General features: G+C 52.8%; 1 protein-coding gene across 1 annotated transcript in view; it reads right to left on the bottom strand.

Moving 5' to 3' along the window:
- Nucleotides 1-1,756: 1,756 nt before the first annotated feature.
- The window catches only part of NUDT3 (nudix hydrolase 3), a 39,243-nt gene continuing 25,224 nt past the window's right edge, over nucleotides 1,757-15,775 (bottom strand). Inside the window, exons 3-5 of the mRNA XM_084754187.1 lie at nucleotides 6,653-6,697; nucleotides 5,177-5,261; nucleotides 1,757-3,364 (exon numbers count right to left, since the gene is read on the bottom strand). Coding sequence (XP_084610313.1) covers nucleotides 3,195-3,364; nucleotides 5,177-5,261; nucleotides 6,653-6,697 — 300 coding nt within the window. The 3' untranslated portion in view covers nucleotides 1,757-3,194. The remainder of the gene's footprint in view (nucleotides 3,365-5,176; nucleotides 5,262-6,652; nucleotides 6,698-15,775) is intronic.

Genomic DNA, 15,775 nt, shown 5'->3' with positions numbered 1-15,775 from the left:
ACTGGCTACACAGCTTCGCTTGCAAAGCACTGACACACTCCGCAGGGGAATGACTCCCCCTGCGCCCTGAGGCTGCAGGAAGCAAGGCCTCCCTGTAGCAGGCACCATGCAGCACAGGGCTGAGGATGGGTGGATGGTGGTGCTCCCCCAGCTCTCCCCCAGCTGAGGATGGGTGGATGGTGGTGCTCCCCCAGCTCTCCCCCAGCTGAGGATGGGTGGATGGTGGTGCTCCCCCAGCTCTCCCCCAGCTGAGGATGGGTGGATGGTGGTGCTCCCACAGCTCTCCCCCAGCCGAGGATGGGTGGATGGTGGTGCTCCCACAGCTCTCCCCCAGCCGAGGGCTCGGCTTCCTCCGTGCAGCACTGATGGGGCAGGGGCGCACGTGTGAGAACAGAATGTCGGCGTGTGTTGAGGGAGTCAGGGCTGCAGTGTCTGGGACACTACTATAGAAAATCTAACATGGCTGACTCATGTTCTCTCTCATAGGCGATGGAGGCCAGGCTACACTTAACTGGCAACAATCCTCCTGCCTCAGTTCCCAAATGTTGAGACTGTAAGCATTACTCTAGCATTAAGCTATGCCTGGCTTCTTGCTGGTTCTTATATTGCACATGCAGAATTAATTCCTGTTTCAAAAAGATCACATGACCTCACTATTTCCCTAATGTCTATAATCATAAACAAAACACTCCACGCTCTCTTTCCCACCCTGAGCATGGTGGACGCTAACAGGCACTTTAGTAGCTGCAGAGTGGAGGACGTGAAAATGTGCTGTGAGGCAGGAACTGAGCCTGAGGAAACCAGAGGCGGCTCAAATGTCCACAACAGCCTGGATTCTGGGTAGGTTTGTTTTTCACTTTCTTGTTCTTTTTACTTTCTTCGCCACACTAAAGACTGGGTCTAACCAGCCTGTCACAAAGGGACTCCAACTATGCCAGCACCAACAGCCAGCATGCTGACGAAGCCAGAGAGGAAAAACACCAGCTCTACTCGCCCTGTCAGAGGGAAAGCACCCGGTGACTGACCGGCGCTGTTGAGAGCTGGCTTCTCTTAGCTGAACTTGGGGCCCAATCTCTGTGGCCACCTGCTGCAACGGGACATGGAGGCCTCTGGAAAGGCCACGCTGCACTTGGCCTTCTTGACTCAGTGACTCCAACAACAACGAGGACAGGCCTGAGGGCAGGCGCAGTCAGCACCGCTGCCGAGGCCGTGAAGGCAGACAGCAGCCTGCAATGCTTCCCCCACAACACTTCCTGCAGGCTGGGTGGCCGAGGGAGAGCTGATAGGAAGAACATGCTGTGGGATTAAGTTCCCTCTCTGATCCTGGTGGCGCATGCCTTTAATCCCAGCGCTGCAGAGGCAGAGGCAGGCAAATCACTGTGAGTTCAAGGCCAGCCTGGTCTATAAAGTAAGTCCAGGACAACTGGCTGTTACATAGCAAAACCCTGTCTCAAAAAACACAAATACAAAAATAAAGTTCCCCTCTATGTGTGGACTGAACTCCAGCGGCAAGCAGCAGAGTGTGAGTCCACATGCACCTCGAGGAGCGCGCTGCTCTCTGAACTCATACCCATGGCTGTTTCTACCTTGGGAGGCCATTCCTGTCCTGACCCCTCCCACCCCACCCACACTCAGGTGAAGCCTGTGTTTTGACATTGGGAGACAAAATGCAAATTAGACATATGTAAACATAAAGCCACCAGCGATGGCGCAGGGCACCACATATGGCCCTTAGGTGGAGCGAAGAGCAAAAACGTTTCCAAGTTTGAGTATTTATTAGTTTTTAAATAAAGAGAAGTACTATTTTAACTTCACATCTTGGCTATGTTTCAACATAGACAATGCCACAAAGAGTACCACGCTCCCACGCTAGCCAGGCGTCAGATCCCTCCGTTCCTTGCTGAAGGCCCCGCCCAACACCGTTCCCTTCCCAACTAAACCCCACACCTGGCAGATGAGTTCCGCACAAACCTGTATAAACAACAGCAGGAGCCTGCAGCAAGCCAGAGGGAGGGTCACAAGTGAGCCCCTCTCATGGTCGACCCCTCACTGGGCAGACAGTACACTCAGGTTCTGAGCACACCCTTGGTGCAACCGTGGCACATGCTGGGACGTCAGCGAGGCAGGTACACTTTCCTTGCCCTGGGTACTTCTCAGGACCTCAGTGGGGCTGAGCACAGGGAGAGCACTACTGAGGGTGGCGGCAGAGCATGGGGCCCGTATCCAGGTCAGTGTGGTGTAAGGCATTCAAGGGTAGGAGAGGCCATGTCAGCAGTAAAGAGCATTATGGGAAAAGTTTGCAGCCAGCAGGACAGACACGGTGCCTGAAGCTCCAGTCTCTGGGTCAGTGAAGGTGTCCAGTTTAAAGCTCATGTGAGCGTACTGGGCAGAACTCAACCTCTATCCCTGCTCCTACAGGCTTGGCAACACAAGACAAAACAGGGTCCCTTCTCTTCTCCTTGGCGTGACAATGGCCTGGAAGGCCAGGGTCCCAGGAGCACAAGGAAGGTGACCAAGCTCGCCATGGCTGGGAGTGCGGGACAGGGAGGCCTGCCTAGTGACTAGCACTGAAACAAACGTGGGGAGTGTGAGGGGCTTCAAACTAGAAAGATCTGGAATTTTTTTTTAAAAGAAGGAAAAAAACAAAAAACAAAACTCTGAAAAAGTGAACAGTTAAGACCCTCTTTCTAAGCCACATATTTACACGTTGTATGTCAGTTTATAATATACAGACAAATGCATCCTTGAAGGGGACATGGCCAACCTACGACTCAACAGCACATTACAGGACAGATGCTTACAAAGTTTCATCTCACATGGGTTTCTTTTAATGGAAAAAAAAAATCAGAGAAAATATCTGGCTAGGCTAGGCTGAGACAAATGGGACCGCTTCAGAACCCCAGGAGGGGAGTGGGCGCCCCCTCTCTTGGAGGGCAGGGTGAGCAAGGGAGGCACGGAGCATGCAGGAAAGTACTCGTGAGCTACACCCCAGTCCCCCCCTCAGGAAAGAGAAAAAAGTTCCCACCATGCCACACCCCACCCACCTCACTCCACACCCCACAACAGCACCTCGGTGCACCCTCTCTGCTGCCCACCATGGTGAAAGAAGAGGCCGTGAGGAGGGTGAGGGGGCGGTGAGGAGAGCCATATTTCAGTCTGGTTTCCACTCTCCGGCTCCTACAGGAAGTCTGCAGTCATCTGATGCCTGACATGGAGCTGGAGTACGTGGCGGTGGCCACGACAGGGGTGCCGTTGTTGGCGGAGTAGCCTTGCCTCAGCGTCTCAAAGTAGGAGGCCTGCACAGGCTTGTGACACTGCAGCACCTTGACGGCGTCTTCTATCGTAAACCACTCTCTTTTCCTTCCTGTGGAGGCAGAGGGAGGAAGTGAGCACAGGCTGGAGCAGCGACTACAGCGCTGAGAGGAGGCGGCAGGCTTCGTGGCTGCTGTGTTGCCTGTGATCCCAGCACTCTGGAAGGCAGGAGGGTCAGGAACTGAGGGTCATCCTTGGCTACACAGAACAAGACCAGCCTGGGCTACAACAGCACCTAGATCAGTTGCATAGCCCAAAGCAATGCTTCTCAGGACTTTTTGCTCCTTATAAAAGCAAAGCCGCACTCCACATGACTGACATGCTTTGCAGAGCCCACTGCGGGAGCCGGCTGGCTGGGACCCCCGCCTGAGGACTGCCAGCAGCAATCCTCACAGCAGCCTTCCCAGAGCTCTGAGCACTGGGAGCCTGCATCTCCAAGGAGAGGCCCAGCACCCTCGCCTTTGGAAACTAACCAGTGTCAGCTCCCAGGATCATGATGATGACTGACTTATAATCTGCTATCCCTTTTTTTTTTTAATGTATTAAGTGAGCCAGGCATGGTGATACAGGCCTATAATCCCAGCACTCTAAGAGGCAGAGGCAGGTGGATCTCTATGAGTTCAAGACCAGCCTGGTCTACAAAGTGAGTCTAGGACAGCCAGGGCTACACAGAGAAATTCTGTCTCGAAAAACAAAACAAAACACAAAACAAAACAAAACAGGGAAATATTTTAAGAGAGGGACACTGACTTAAGAGCTAGGTCCCAAGCAATCTATTAGGCTGCACTGCTGGCATTTAACCATTTCTCTGGGACGTTAATAGCCTGCCATTACAGCAACTACAAATAGGCATGATTTTTAATTTTCATCTGTCTTGACACGTATATCTATATGTAGACAGGCTGCATCTGTGTAGATGAGACCTGGGCCTTCTGTGTGAGGGGCAATTGCTCTAGCACCGACCTAAGCGCTCAGCCCCTCGGAGATGACACGCCATCTTGCTGTCTTCAACCCAGGAGAGCATCCGGGCGGACGCTTGGCCCTCCAGAGCTCTGCCCTCCCAGAGCACAGAGAAGAGAACCCAGAGCCTGCACAGGTCAGGCCAGGGCTTCACCACAGCAGCCCAGCACCAGCCCAAGTCTCCATCACTGCCGAGTACGCTTCATGGCTGACAGCGTAACACAGTGGGAGCCACATCTACTGCGACTTCCCATTCCAAGGACGCTCTCGGTGCACACAGCCCTCTCTCCACCCTGAGCCCGCAGCCCCAGCCATTCCCCAGGCCTCAGTATGCAGCTCCACGAGAACAGTTACCATTCCCAAGAACAAATGCATCTTCCTTCACTTGTGATTTACACTTAAGACCCAAGTTTCCACCAGCAGAGAATGGGGAGCAGGTGGGATGGTGCAGTCGGCATGCAGAGGCCAGGCGGGAGCTCAGCGCACCCAAGGCGGTACACACAGCTCGGCCCCTGTGCTCAGATGCTCTCACCGCAGTCACCACTGAGTAGTGCAGAGAAGCGAGAAAAAGATACCAACCAGCCACGGTGCCTTAAAAACTGGCTGCGGTTCCTGCCAGGCTGAGTGGCAAGGTCAGGTACAAACCATGCTCATCTCGGTCTCCAAGGTAGAGCAGTGGAGCCATTTTCGGGGTGATGCAGGGTTATCTCAGAAGCGCTTCTACTTTTATGACATGCTTCCACTTTCCCACCCTATTCCCAGCCTCAGCTTCTCTTTGGACACCTCAGATGCTAACGTCCTCGGCTTCAGGATGCAAACCACTGTGGCATCTGAGCCAGCTGCTGTGGGCAGAGCCGGGCATGACGGGCTGCTGGGGGAGGCGCCCTGCCCTGCAGTGACTCACCAATGTTCACCGAGTCTTCCCAGTCTTCCAGGACCTCTGTGACAATAAGCACGTACACGTACGTCCTGTGCTTCCTCTCCTGGTTCTGAAGGGCACACAAAGAACAGGGAGGTTCTCCTTAGTGGGCTGAGGTGCTAAGGAAACAATCCTGCCCACTGTCCAGGAACCCAAGGCACGATGCCCTCTGCTTCTGCAGCTTTGTCTGAAGAGGGCTCCCACCAGCATGGAGGCCACGCCCTTTGGACAGACTTTTTAAAAATGTGTGTGTGCATGCGTGTGTGCGCGTGTCCATCCGTCCATGTCCGTCCCATGAAGGCCAGAAAGTGGCGTCCCATCACCTGGAGCTGGGATTAGAGGTAGGTGTTAGCCACCAGACATGAGGTGCTGAGAACTGAACTCAGGCCCTCCGTAAAAACAGCAAATGTCTTAGAAACTGCTATGTAGAGCAGGCTGCCCTTGAACTCACAGAGGTTCTCCTTCCTCTGTTAGCCAAGGGTGCTGGGATTCTTTTTTTTTTTTTTTTTTTTAAAGATTTATTTATTTTTTATTATGTATACAGTGCTCTGCCTTCGTGTACACCTGCAGGCCAGAAGAGGGCGTCAGATCACGTTATAGATGGCTGTGAGCCACCATGTGGTTGCTGGGAATTGAACTCAGGACCTCTGGAAGAGCAGCCAGTGCTCTTAACCTCTGAGCCATCTCTCCAGCCCGGGTGCTGGGATTCTTGAGGGCTGAGCCACCGTCCAGACTCTTCAGGCCAAGCTTTCCACTCTGCCTCTGCCCTAACCACAGCTGCACAGGAGCATGTATGGTGCAGCCTGCGCCTCTGTCCCCATTTCCTGCTTCCTGAAACCTTTCCCAGCTGCTCTTCCTGTCCTCTGTTCTACTCCTCCTGTCACCCTGAGAGGAGGGGAACAGCAGGAATGGCAGCGAGGCCCCTTCAGGGCGACGCCGTCTAATGGACGCCACATGCGCACACGCATCCACATAAACGTGAAACAAAAGAAAAGAGCAGAGGCCGGGTGTGGTAGCACACGCTTGCCCCGCCCCAAGATCTATTTAATATGTACAGTGCTCTGCCTGCATGTGTGCCTGTACTCCAGAAGAGGGCGCCAGATCTCATTACAGATGGCTGTGAGCCACCATGTGGTTGCTGGGAATTGAACTCAGGATCTCTGGAAGAGCAGCCGGTGCTCTTAACCTCTGAGCCATCTCTCCAGCCCAGTAGCACATGCCTTTAATCCCAGCATTCAGGAGGCAGAGGCAGAGGCAGGCAGAGCTCTGTGAGTTCGAGGCCAGCCCGGTCTACAAAGAGAGTCCAGGACAGCCAGAGCCGTTACACAGAAAAACGCTGCGCTGTGCTGTGCGCCGTGCTGCGCTGTGCTGTGCTGCCTGCCGTGAGGTTCAGGGAGATGGCAGAGCAGGTCAGGACATGACGGCTATTAGCGACTCTCAGAACAAAGGCGTTAAACTTACCTCAAAAATTCCAACTAATCTTCCCAATGTGCCTTTCACTCCAGCCTGAAAGAGGGAGAAACAAGAGTGAGCACAGTGACCGTCTCTGCGCTGCCTGGGGTTTTCCCTGGTGCAGTAAATAGAGCTGTGGGCTCAGTGGTTTGGAGCACGCGCTGCTTTTCCAGAGGTCCTACCTGTGAGTCAGGTAACTCACAACTGCCTGCAGCTCCAGTGGATGCCACACCCAGAGTGGCCTCAGCAGGACACACTAGAGGACAGTCACACCCAGAGTGGCCTCAGCAGGACACACTGGAGGACAGTCACACCCAGAGTGGCCTCAGCAGGACACACTGGAGGACAGTCTTCACAGCTCTCCAGTCTCCCTCACTACTGAACAGCTTGCTAAACAAGGTGACTCATGAAGCCCAGTGAAGCTGGGCCAAAACATTTTGTGTACTCACTGATGTACCCATGCAACAAACAAATGCTGAGTAGGAAACAAGGCGGACGTCAGAGGGCCCACCATGCCCAGGCTGGGGAACAAGCATGGTCCATGACGGACAGCAAAACCTTCACTGACAGCAGTAATCCCTGCACTCAGGAGGCAGAGACAGGAGAATCTCCATGACTGAGGCCAACCTGGACTACAGGAGCTCCAGGACAGCCTGGGCTATGTAGAGACCCTGCCTGCCTCAACAAAACAAAACAAAATGGACTAGATTCCTGGGTGACTTATACTTTGAAATTAGGCTGTTATCTGTCTCAAGTCTATTATTTTTTGTCCACTTAACCTTTTGGTGTTGTGAATGGAATCACGTTACCTTTTTTTCTTTCTTTTAGATTTTTATTTATTTTATGCATATGAATCTATCTGCATGTACACCTGCAGGCCAGAAGAGGGCATCAGATCACATTACAGATGGTTGTGAGCCACCATGTGGTTGCTGGGAATTGAACTCAGGACCTCTGGAAGAGCAGCCAGTGCTCTTAACCTCTGAGCCATCTCTCCAGTCTCAACATGTGATAAAACAAACAAACAAACAAAAACAAAACAAGACAAAAACAAACTTGTTTATTACTATTTTTTATGTGTTTGAGTATCTGCCTGCATGTATTTGCACCATGTGCATGCCTAGTGCCTGTGGGTCAGAGAGGGTCAGAGCACCTGGTACTGGCTTACAGCACAGACCGACTGCTGCCAGCTGCCAGGAAGGCTCGATCAAAGCTAACACTGCAAGCGAGCTGCAGGCCTGTCAGCTTCAGGAAACGCTATTTCAAGCCACTGACTGTGGAGTAGCTTGTGTGACATCAACTGAAGCACACCCCCTCATCTTTGTCCCTTCTCCACACTCGGCTCACTGTAGCTAGTTCCCCTATACCCTGCTATCAGGATAATGAAGTGAAGTTATGTCACATCAATTTTATTCTCTGCTTTGTAGTATTGCAGATAGTTTTTCTTTTTCTTTTCTGTTTTTTGTTTTGTTTTTGTTTTTGTGAGACAGGATTTCTCTGTGTGGCCTGACTGTCCTGGACTCATTTTGTAGACCAGGCTGGCCTTGAACTCACAGCGATCTGCCTGGCTCTGCCTCCCGAGGGCTGGGGTTAAAGGCGTGCGTCACCGCTGCTGCCTCCCTCCTTCTTTGGGAGCTCCTGAGATTCAACTCAGGTTGTCAGTCTCAAATAGCAAGCATGGTTACCCACTGTGTTGGCTTTGAGAGAGGAAAGTGCTTGCTCAGACTAGCTGAGAGGCCACGGTCTTCCCTACAGGCTGCAGTGACACCCTTTTCTGAGGACCCTGCACGCACACACACAGCCTCTACATTTACTTCCTGTGTGTAAGCTCTGCCGGGCGTCCTTCCTCTCTGACTGCAGCGGCTGATGCTGCTGACTCCGTTTCAGGCAGACAGAAGCACGTGTCCAAGCCCAGCGTCCTGACCAGGAGGCTCTGGAGGCAGGAGCTGCAGTTGTCAGTGCCTGCTGAAGCCCCTGTGAACCCACGCACATCCTTCCTAACGCCTCAAGATCCCTCCTGGAATGCGGAGCTGGATGGAAAAGCAAACACAACTGTTCTGGAAGACTCTGCTGGACTCATTCCACTTAACAGGAGACTGGCTGTTATCCCAGTAATTCAACCTCCATTCAACAGAGTTCCAACGCAAGCTAGTCCAAACATAGTACAATGCTCCTAACAGCAGATTCTAATCTCTGTCCTTAGCTACTGAATTAGCTGCTCACCAATGGGTAGCATTCAACTGTGTGTGATAAGCTGCGTAAAAAGAGCCTTTTCTCTTCTTCTGGGATAGGCCAGGAAAACGTTGAACTCCTGACCTTCTTGCCTCGCCCTTTAGGAATACAGGGGTGAGCCCTCTTCCCAGCTCACATATATTTAGGAATACAGGGGTGAGCCCCCTTCCCAGCTCACATATATTTAGGAATACAGGGGTGAGCCCCCTTCCCAGCTCACATATATTTAGGAATACAGGGGTGAGCCCCCTTCCCAGCTCACGTATCTTTAGGAATACAGGGGTGGGCCCTCTTCCCAGCTCACGTATCTTTAGGAATACGGGGGTGAGCCCCCTTCCCAGCTCACGTATCTTTAGGAATACAGGGGTGAGCCCCCTTCCCAGCTCACCTATCTTTAGGAATACAGGGGTGAGCCCTCTTCCCAGCTCACATATATTTAGGAATACGGGGGTGAGCCCTCTTCCCAGCTCACGTATCTTTAGGAATACGGGGGTGAGCCCCCTTCCCAGCTCACGTATCTTTAGGAATACAGGGGTGGGCCCTCTTCCCAGCTCACGTATCTTTAGGAATACGGGGGTGAGCCCCCTTCCCAGCTCACGTATCTTTAGGAATACAGGGGTGAGCCCCCTTCCCAGCTCACCTATCTTTAGGAATACAGGGGTGGGCCCTCTTCCCAGCTCACGTATATTTAGGAATACGGGGGTGAGCCCTCTTCCCAGCTCACGTATCTTTAGGAATACGGGGGTGAGCCCCCTTCCCAGCTCACCTATCTTTAGGAATACGGGGGTGAGCCCCCTTCCCAGCTCACGTATCTTTAGGAATACGGGGGTGAGCCCCCTTCCCAGCTCACGTATCTTTAGGAATACAGGGGTGAGCCCCCTTCCCAGCTCACGTATCTTTAGGAATACGGGGGTGAGCCCCCTTCCCAGCTCACCTATCTTTAGGAATACGGGGGTGAGCCCCCTTCCCAGCTCACGTATCTTTAGGAATACGGGGGTGAGCCCTCTTCCCAGCTCACGTATCTTTAGGAATACGGGGGTGAGCCCCCTTCCCAGCTCATGTATCTTTAGGAATACGGGGGTGAGCCCCCTTCCCAGCTCACGAATCTTTAGGAATACGGGGGTGAGCCCCCTTCCCAGCTCATGTATCTTTAGGAATACGGGGGTGAGCCCCCTTCCCAGCTCACGTATATTTAGGAATACAGGGGTGGGCCCTCTTCCCAGCTCACGTATCTTTAGGAATACAGGGGTGAGCCCCCTTCCCAGCTCACGTATCTTTAGGAATACGGGGGTGAGCCCCCTTCCCAGCTCATGTATCTTTAGGAATACGGGGGTGAGCCCCCTTCCCAGCTCACGTATATTTAGGAATACAGGGGTGAGCCCCCTTCCCAGCTCACCTATCTTTAGGAATACAGGGGTGAGCCCCCTTCCCAGCTCACATATATTTAGGAATACAAGGGTGAGCCCCCTTCCCAGCTCACGTATATTTAGGAATACAGGGGTGAGCCCCCTTCCCAGCTCACGTATCTTTAGGAATACGGGGGTGAGCCCCCTTCCCAGCTCACCTATCTTTAGGAATACAGGGGTGAGCCCCCTTCCCAGCTCACGTATATTTAGGAATACAGGGGTGAGCCCCTTCCCAGCTCACCTATCTTTAGGAATACAGGGGTGAGCCCCCTTCCCAGCTCACGTATATTTAGGAATACGGGGGTGAGCCCCCTTCCCAGCTCACGTATATTTAGGAATACGGGGGTGAGCCCCCTTCCCAGCTCACGTATCTTTAGGAATACGGGGGTGAGCCCCCTTCCCAGCTCACGTATCTTTAGGAATACGGGGGTGAGCCCCCTTCCCAGCTCACGTATCTTTAGGAATACGGGGGTGAGCCCCCTTCCCAGCTCACGTATCTTTAGGAATACGGGGGTGAGCCCCCTTCCCAGCTCACGTATCTTTAGGAATACAGGGGTGAGCCCCCTTCCCAGCTCACGTATCTTTAGGAATACGGGGGTGAGCCCCCTTCCCAGCTCACCTATCTTTAGGAATACGGGGGTGAGCCCCCTTCCCAGCTCACGTATCTTTAGGAATACGGGGGTGAGCCCTCTTCCCAGCTCACGTATCTTTAGGAATACGGGGGTGAGCCCCCTTCCCAGCTCATGTATCTTTAGGAATACGGGGGTGAGCCCCCTTCCCAGCTCATGTATCTTTAGGAATACGGGGGTGAGCCCCCTTCCCAGCTCACGTATATTTAGGAATACAGGGGTGGGCCCTCTTCCCAGCTCACGTATCTTTAGGAATACAGGGGTGAGCCCCCTTCCCAGCTCACGTATCTTTAGGAATACGGGGGTGAGCCCCCTTCCCAGCTCACGTATCTTTAGGAATACGGGGGTGAGCCCCCTTCCCAGCTCACGTATATTTAGGAATACAGGGGTGAGCCCCCTTCCCAGCTCACCTATCTTTAGGAATACAGGGGTGAGCCCCCTTCCCAGCTCACATATATTTAGGAATACAAGGGTGAGCCCCCTTCCCAGCTCACGTATATTTAGGAATACAGGGGTGAGCCCCCTTCCCAGCTCACGTATCTTTAGGAATACGGGGGTGAGCCCCCTTCCCAGCTCACCTATCTTTAGGAATACAGGGGTGAGCCCCCTTCCCAGCTCACGTATATTTAGGAATACAGGGGTGAGCCCCCTTCCCAGCTCACCTATCTTTAGGAATACAGGGGTGAGCCCCCTTCCCAGCTCACATATATTTAGGAATACGGGGGTGAGCCCCCTTCCCAGCTCACGTATATTTAGGAATACAGGGGTGAGCCCCCTTCCCAGCTCACGTATCTTTAGGAATACGGGGGTGAGCCCCCTTCCCAGCTCACGTATCTTTAGGAATACGGGGGTGAGCCCCCTTCCCAGCTCACGTATCTTTAGGAATACGGGGGTGAGCCCCCTTCCCAGCTCACGTATCTTTAGGAATACGGGGGTGAGCCCCCTTCCCAGCTCACGTATCTTTAGGAATACGGGGGTGAGCCCCCTTCCCAGCTCATGTATCTTTAGGAATACGGGGGTGAGCCCCCTTCCCAGCTCACGTATATTTAGGAATACAGGGGTGAGCCCCCTTCCCAGCTCACGTATCTTTAGGAATACGGGGGTGAGCCCCCTTCCCAGCTCACCTATCTTTAGGAATACGGGGGTGAGCCCCCTTCCCAGCTCACGTATCTTTAGGAATACGGGGGTGAGCCCTCTTCCCAGCTCACGTATCTTTAGGAATACGGGGGTGAGCCCCCTTCCCAGCTCACGTATATTTAGGAATACAGGGGTGGGCCCTCTTCCCAGCTCACGTATCTTTAGGAATACAGGGGTGAGCCCCCTTCCCAGCTCACGTATCTTTAGGAATACGGGGGTGAGCCCCCTTCCCAGCTCATGTATCTTTAGGAATACGGGGGTGAGCCCCCTTCCCAGCTCACGTATCTTTAGGAATACGGGGGTGAGCCCCCTTCCCAGCTCATGTATCTTTAGGAATACGGGGGTGAGCCCCCTTCCCAGCTCACGTATATTTAGGAATACAGGGGTGGGCCCTCTTCCCAGCTCACGTATCTTTAGGAATACAGGGGTGAGCCCCCTTCCCAGCTCACGTATCTTTAGGAATACGGGGGTGAGCCCCCTTCCCAGCTCATGTATCTTTAGGAATACGGGGGTGAGCCCCCTTCCCAGCTCACGTATATTTAGGAATACAGGGGTGAGCCCCCTTCCCAGCTCACGTATCTTTAGGAATACGGGGGTGAGCCCCCTTCCCAGCTCACCTATCTTTAGGAATACAGGGGTGAGCCCCCTTCCCAGCTCACGTATATTTAGGAATACAGGGGTGAGCCCCCTTCCCAGCTCACCTATCTTTAGGAATACAGGGGTGAGCCCCCTTCCCAGCTCACGTATATTTAGGAATACAGGGGTGAGCCCCCTTCCCAGCTCACCTATCTTTAGGAATACAGGGGTGAGCCCCCTTCCCAGCTCACATATATTTAGGAATACGGGGGTGAGCCCCCTTCCCAGCTCACGTATATTTAGGAATACAGGGGTGAGCCCCCTTCCCAGCTCACGTATCTTTAGGAATACGGGGGTGAGCCCCCTTCCCAGCTCACGTATCTTTAGGAATACGGGGGTGAGCCCCCTTCCCAGCTCACGTATCTTTAGGAATACGGGGGTGAGCCCCCTTCCCAGCTCACGTATCTTTAGGAATACAGGGGTGAGCCCCCTTCCCAGCTCACGTATCTTTAGGAATACGGGGGTGAGCCCCCTTCCCAGCTCACGTATCTTTAGGAATACAGGGGTGAGCCCCCTTCCCAGATCACGTATCTTTAGGAATACAGGGGTGAGTCCCCTTCCCAGCTCACATATATTTAGGAATACAGGGGTGAGCCCCCTTCCCAGATCACGTATCTTTAGGAATACAGGGGTGAGTCCCCTTCCCAGCTCACATATATTTAGGAATACAGGGGTGAGCCCCCTTCCCAGATCACGTATCTTTAGGAATACAGGGGTGAGCCCCCTTCCCAGATCACGTATCTTTAGGAATACAGGGGTGAGTCCCCTTCCCAGCTCACATATATTTAGGAATACAGGGGTGAGCCCCCTTCCCAGATCACGTATCTTTAGGAATACAGGGGTGAGTCCCCTTCCCAGCTCACATATATTTAGGAATACAGGGGTGAGCCCCCTTCCCAGCTCACGTATCTTGTTCTTTTGTCTTTGTTTTGAGACAGGGTTTCCCTGTGTACCCTTGGCTGTAATGGAAGTTTGGGTTCTTTGTAAACTCAGTTAAGTAAGTGTGTTTTTGTTTTAATCCCAAGTGTGGGATTTTAGCCGGGGCTTTAGTTTGACCGCTGTTGAGAACAGCCTCACACAGGGCGTGATCTGTGCCAGCTGGAGTCAGTTGAGGACTCTGAGGGGAGAAGGGGTGGGGTTTGGAGACGGATGGAGGCCGGTCTGCTGGCGCGCTGGCTCCTGGCTGCTGGGTGTCCTGAGGACTGGTATTGACTGGTATTGCCCAAAAAGAACGCAGTGGCCCTTTTATCCTCCTAACCTCCTACCTGGAGGTGGGGGTGGACGGGAGGTAAAGACATTTAAGAACCCTAAATAAAGTGGGTTTGTGAAAAATCTAAGTGTACACTTGACTGTCTTGGAACTAACTTGGTAGACCTGGCCTGGAACGCAGAGATCCGCCTGCCTCTGTCTCCCTGAGTGCTGGGATTAAAGGTGTGCGCCACCACGCCCAGCTCTCATATATGATTACTCCTGTTCTGGTTAGTTGGCTGGTTGGTTTGGGTTTCTGTACAAGGTCTCTCTATCTAGCTCTGGCTGTTCTGGATCTTGCTGTGTAGACTAGGCTGGCCTCAAACTCAGAGACCCTCCTGAATCCAAGGACTAAAGGCATGTGCCACCAGACCTGCCTTTTTCAGTTGTAAAGTGGCCTGAAAATAATTTGGGTAGTTATTTACACTGAAAGTACTGCGAGGGTAGCCTCGAACTCAAAGAGATCCCCCTGCCTCTGCCTCTTGTGTACAGGAATGAAAGGTATGTGCTGTCACAATGCCCAGCATAGCTTTCTGCATTTTTATTTATTTTTTAAAAAGATTTATTTATTTATCATTATGTATACAGTGCTCTTCCTGCATATGCACCTGCACACCAGAAGAGGGCATCAGACCACATTATACATGGTTGTGAGCCACCACAACCATGCTGGGAATTGAATTCAGGACCTCTGGGAGAACTCAGTATTCTTATCCTCTGAGCCACCTCTCCAGCCTTCTGCGTGTGTGTGTGTGTGTGTGTGTGTGTGTGTGTGTGTGTGTGTGTGTCTGTGTATACGTACACTTATGCCTTTAATATGCCTTACACTCTGGGGCTGGGCAGAAGTAAGCCCTCTAAGTTCCCTTGCTACCTCCCAGCCCCACAACCCGTGCCACCTGCTTTCACTGTATCTCTCTGGCTACCCTACCCTTCATTCCCACCAACACGTGCACATGCTTGTCACCTGGGCCACTTGTCCCCAGCACCGATCCTCAGAGTGACCTCCTGGCCACAGTCCTTCTTTATGCTAACCCATGGCCACCTCCCTTCTCCTCTCCCTCCGCCTACCTCACTTCTGCCCAACCCAGGTATGTAGGCAACTTTATTTAGCCAGTCAGCGATAATTTGGGAGGCAAAGTTATACATCACTTTAGTATATGTGAGGGTCTGCTCGTAGAACAGTAAGAATCTTGGGGAGTAAGCAGTTAACTAAATACAAAACACCAGACCATGCCTGAGCCTGCTGCTGCCAACTCCCGTCTAACACTCTTTGTCATCAATCCAAACCAGCCCTAGTTACCCCTAACAACGCATGCTACCACCACCAGCATCCTTTCCTGTTACGGTCAGTACTGATGGTTATCAGCCTAACGCTAGCCTTTGCGTGCCTGTGAGCGGGTTACTCTCATCAGGCTGATGGAGGCGGGAAGGCCACTTTAACTCTGTGTGGCAACATCCATGAGCTGGGGGCCTGGGCTGAGAGAAAGGAGAACGGGGCTGGGCACCATCGCTCATCCTTTGCTTCCTGACTGGAGGCACCGTCACCAAATGCTGCAAGCCTGCCTACACAGCCTCACTCTGACCACAATAAACCCTCTCCCAGGACAAGCAATTGACACCACCTCCCCAGAGTTCCCCCTGAAGTCAGCAGAGTGGCAATAAAAGCCACCGTGGGCTCCACAACACTGTCCTGAACACATTGGCAGCTCTGTTCACTTTAATTCAGTTCCTGTTTCAAGATGAACAGATGTTACAAGCCACTTAAAATTTTACAGTGTCATTCAATTGGCTGTGAAGCAGAAAGATCAGAGTTCAAGGCCAATTTAGGCCATGCAATAGGACCG

This window comes from Acomys minous (genome assembly GCF_964271855.1).
Source record: "Acomys minous genome assembly, chromosome: 13".
NCBI classification, from domain to species: Eukaryota; Metazoa; Chordata; class Mammalia; order Rodentia; family Muridae; genus Acomys; species Acomys minous.
Note: the sequence above shows the minus strand (reverse complement) of the source record. Positions and strands in the feature narration are given on the sequence as shown.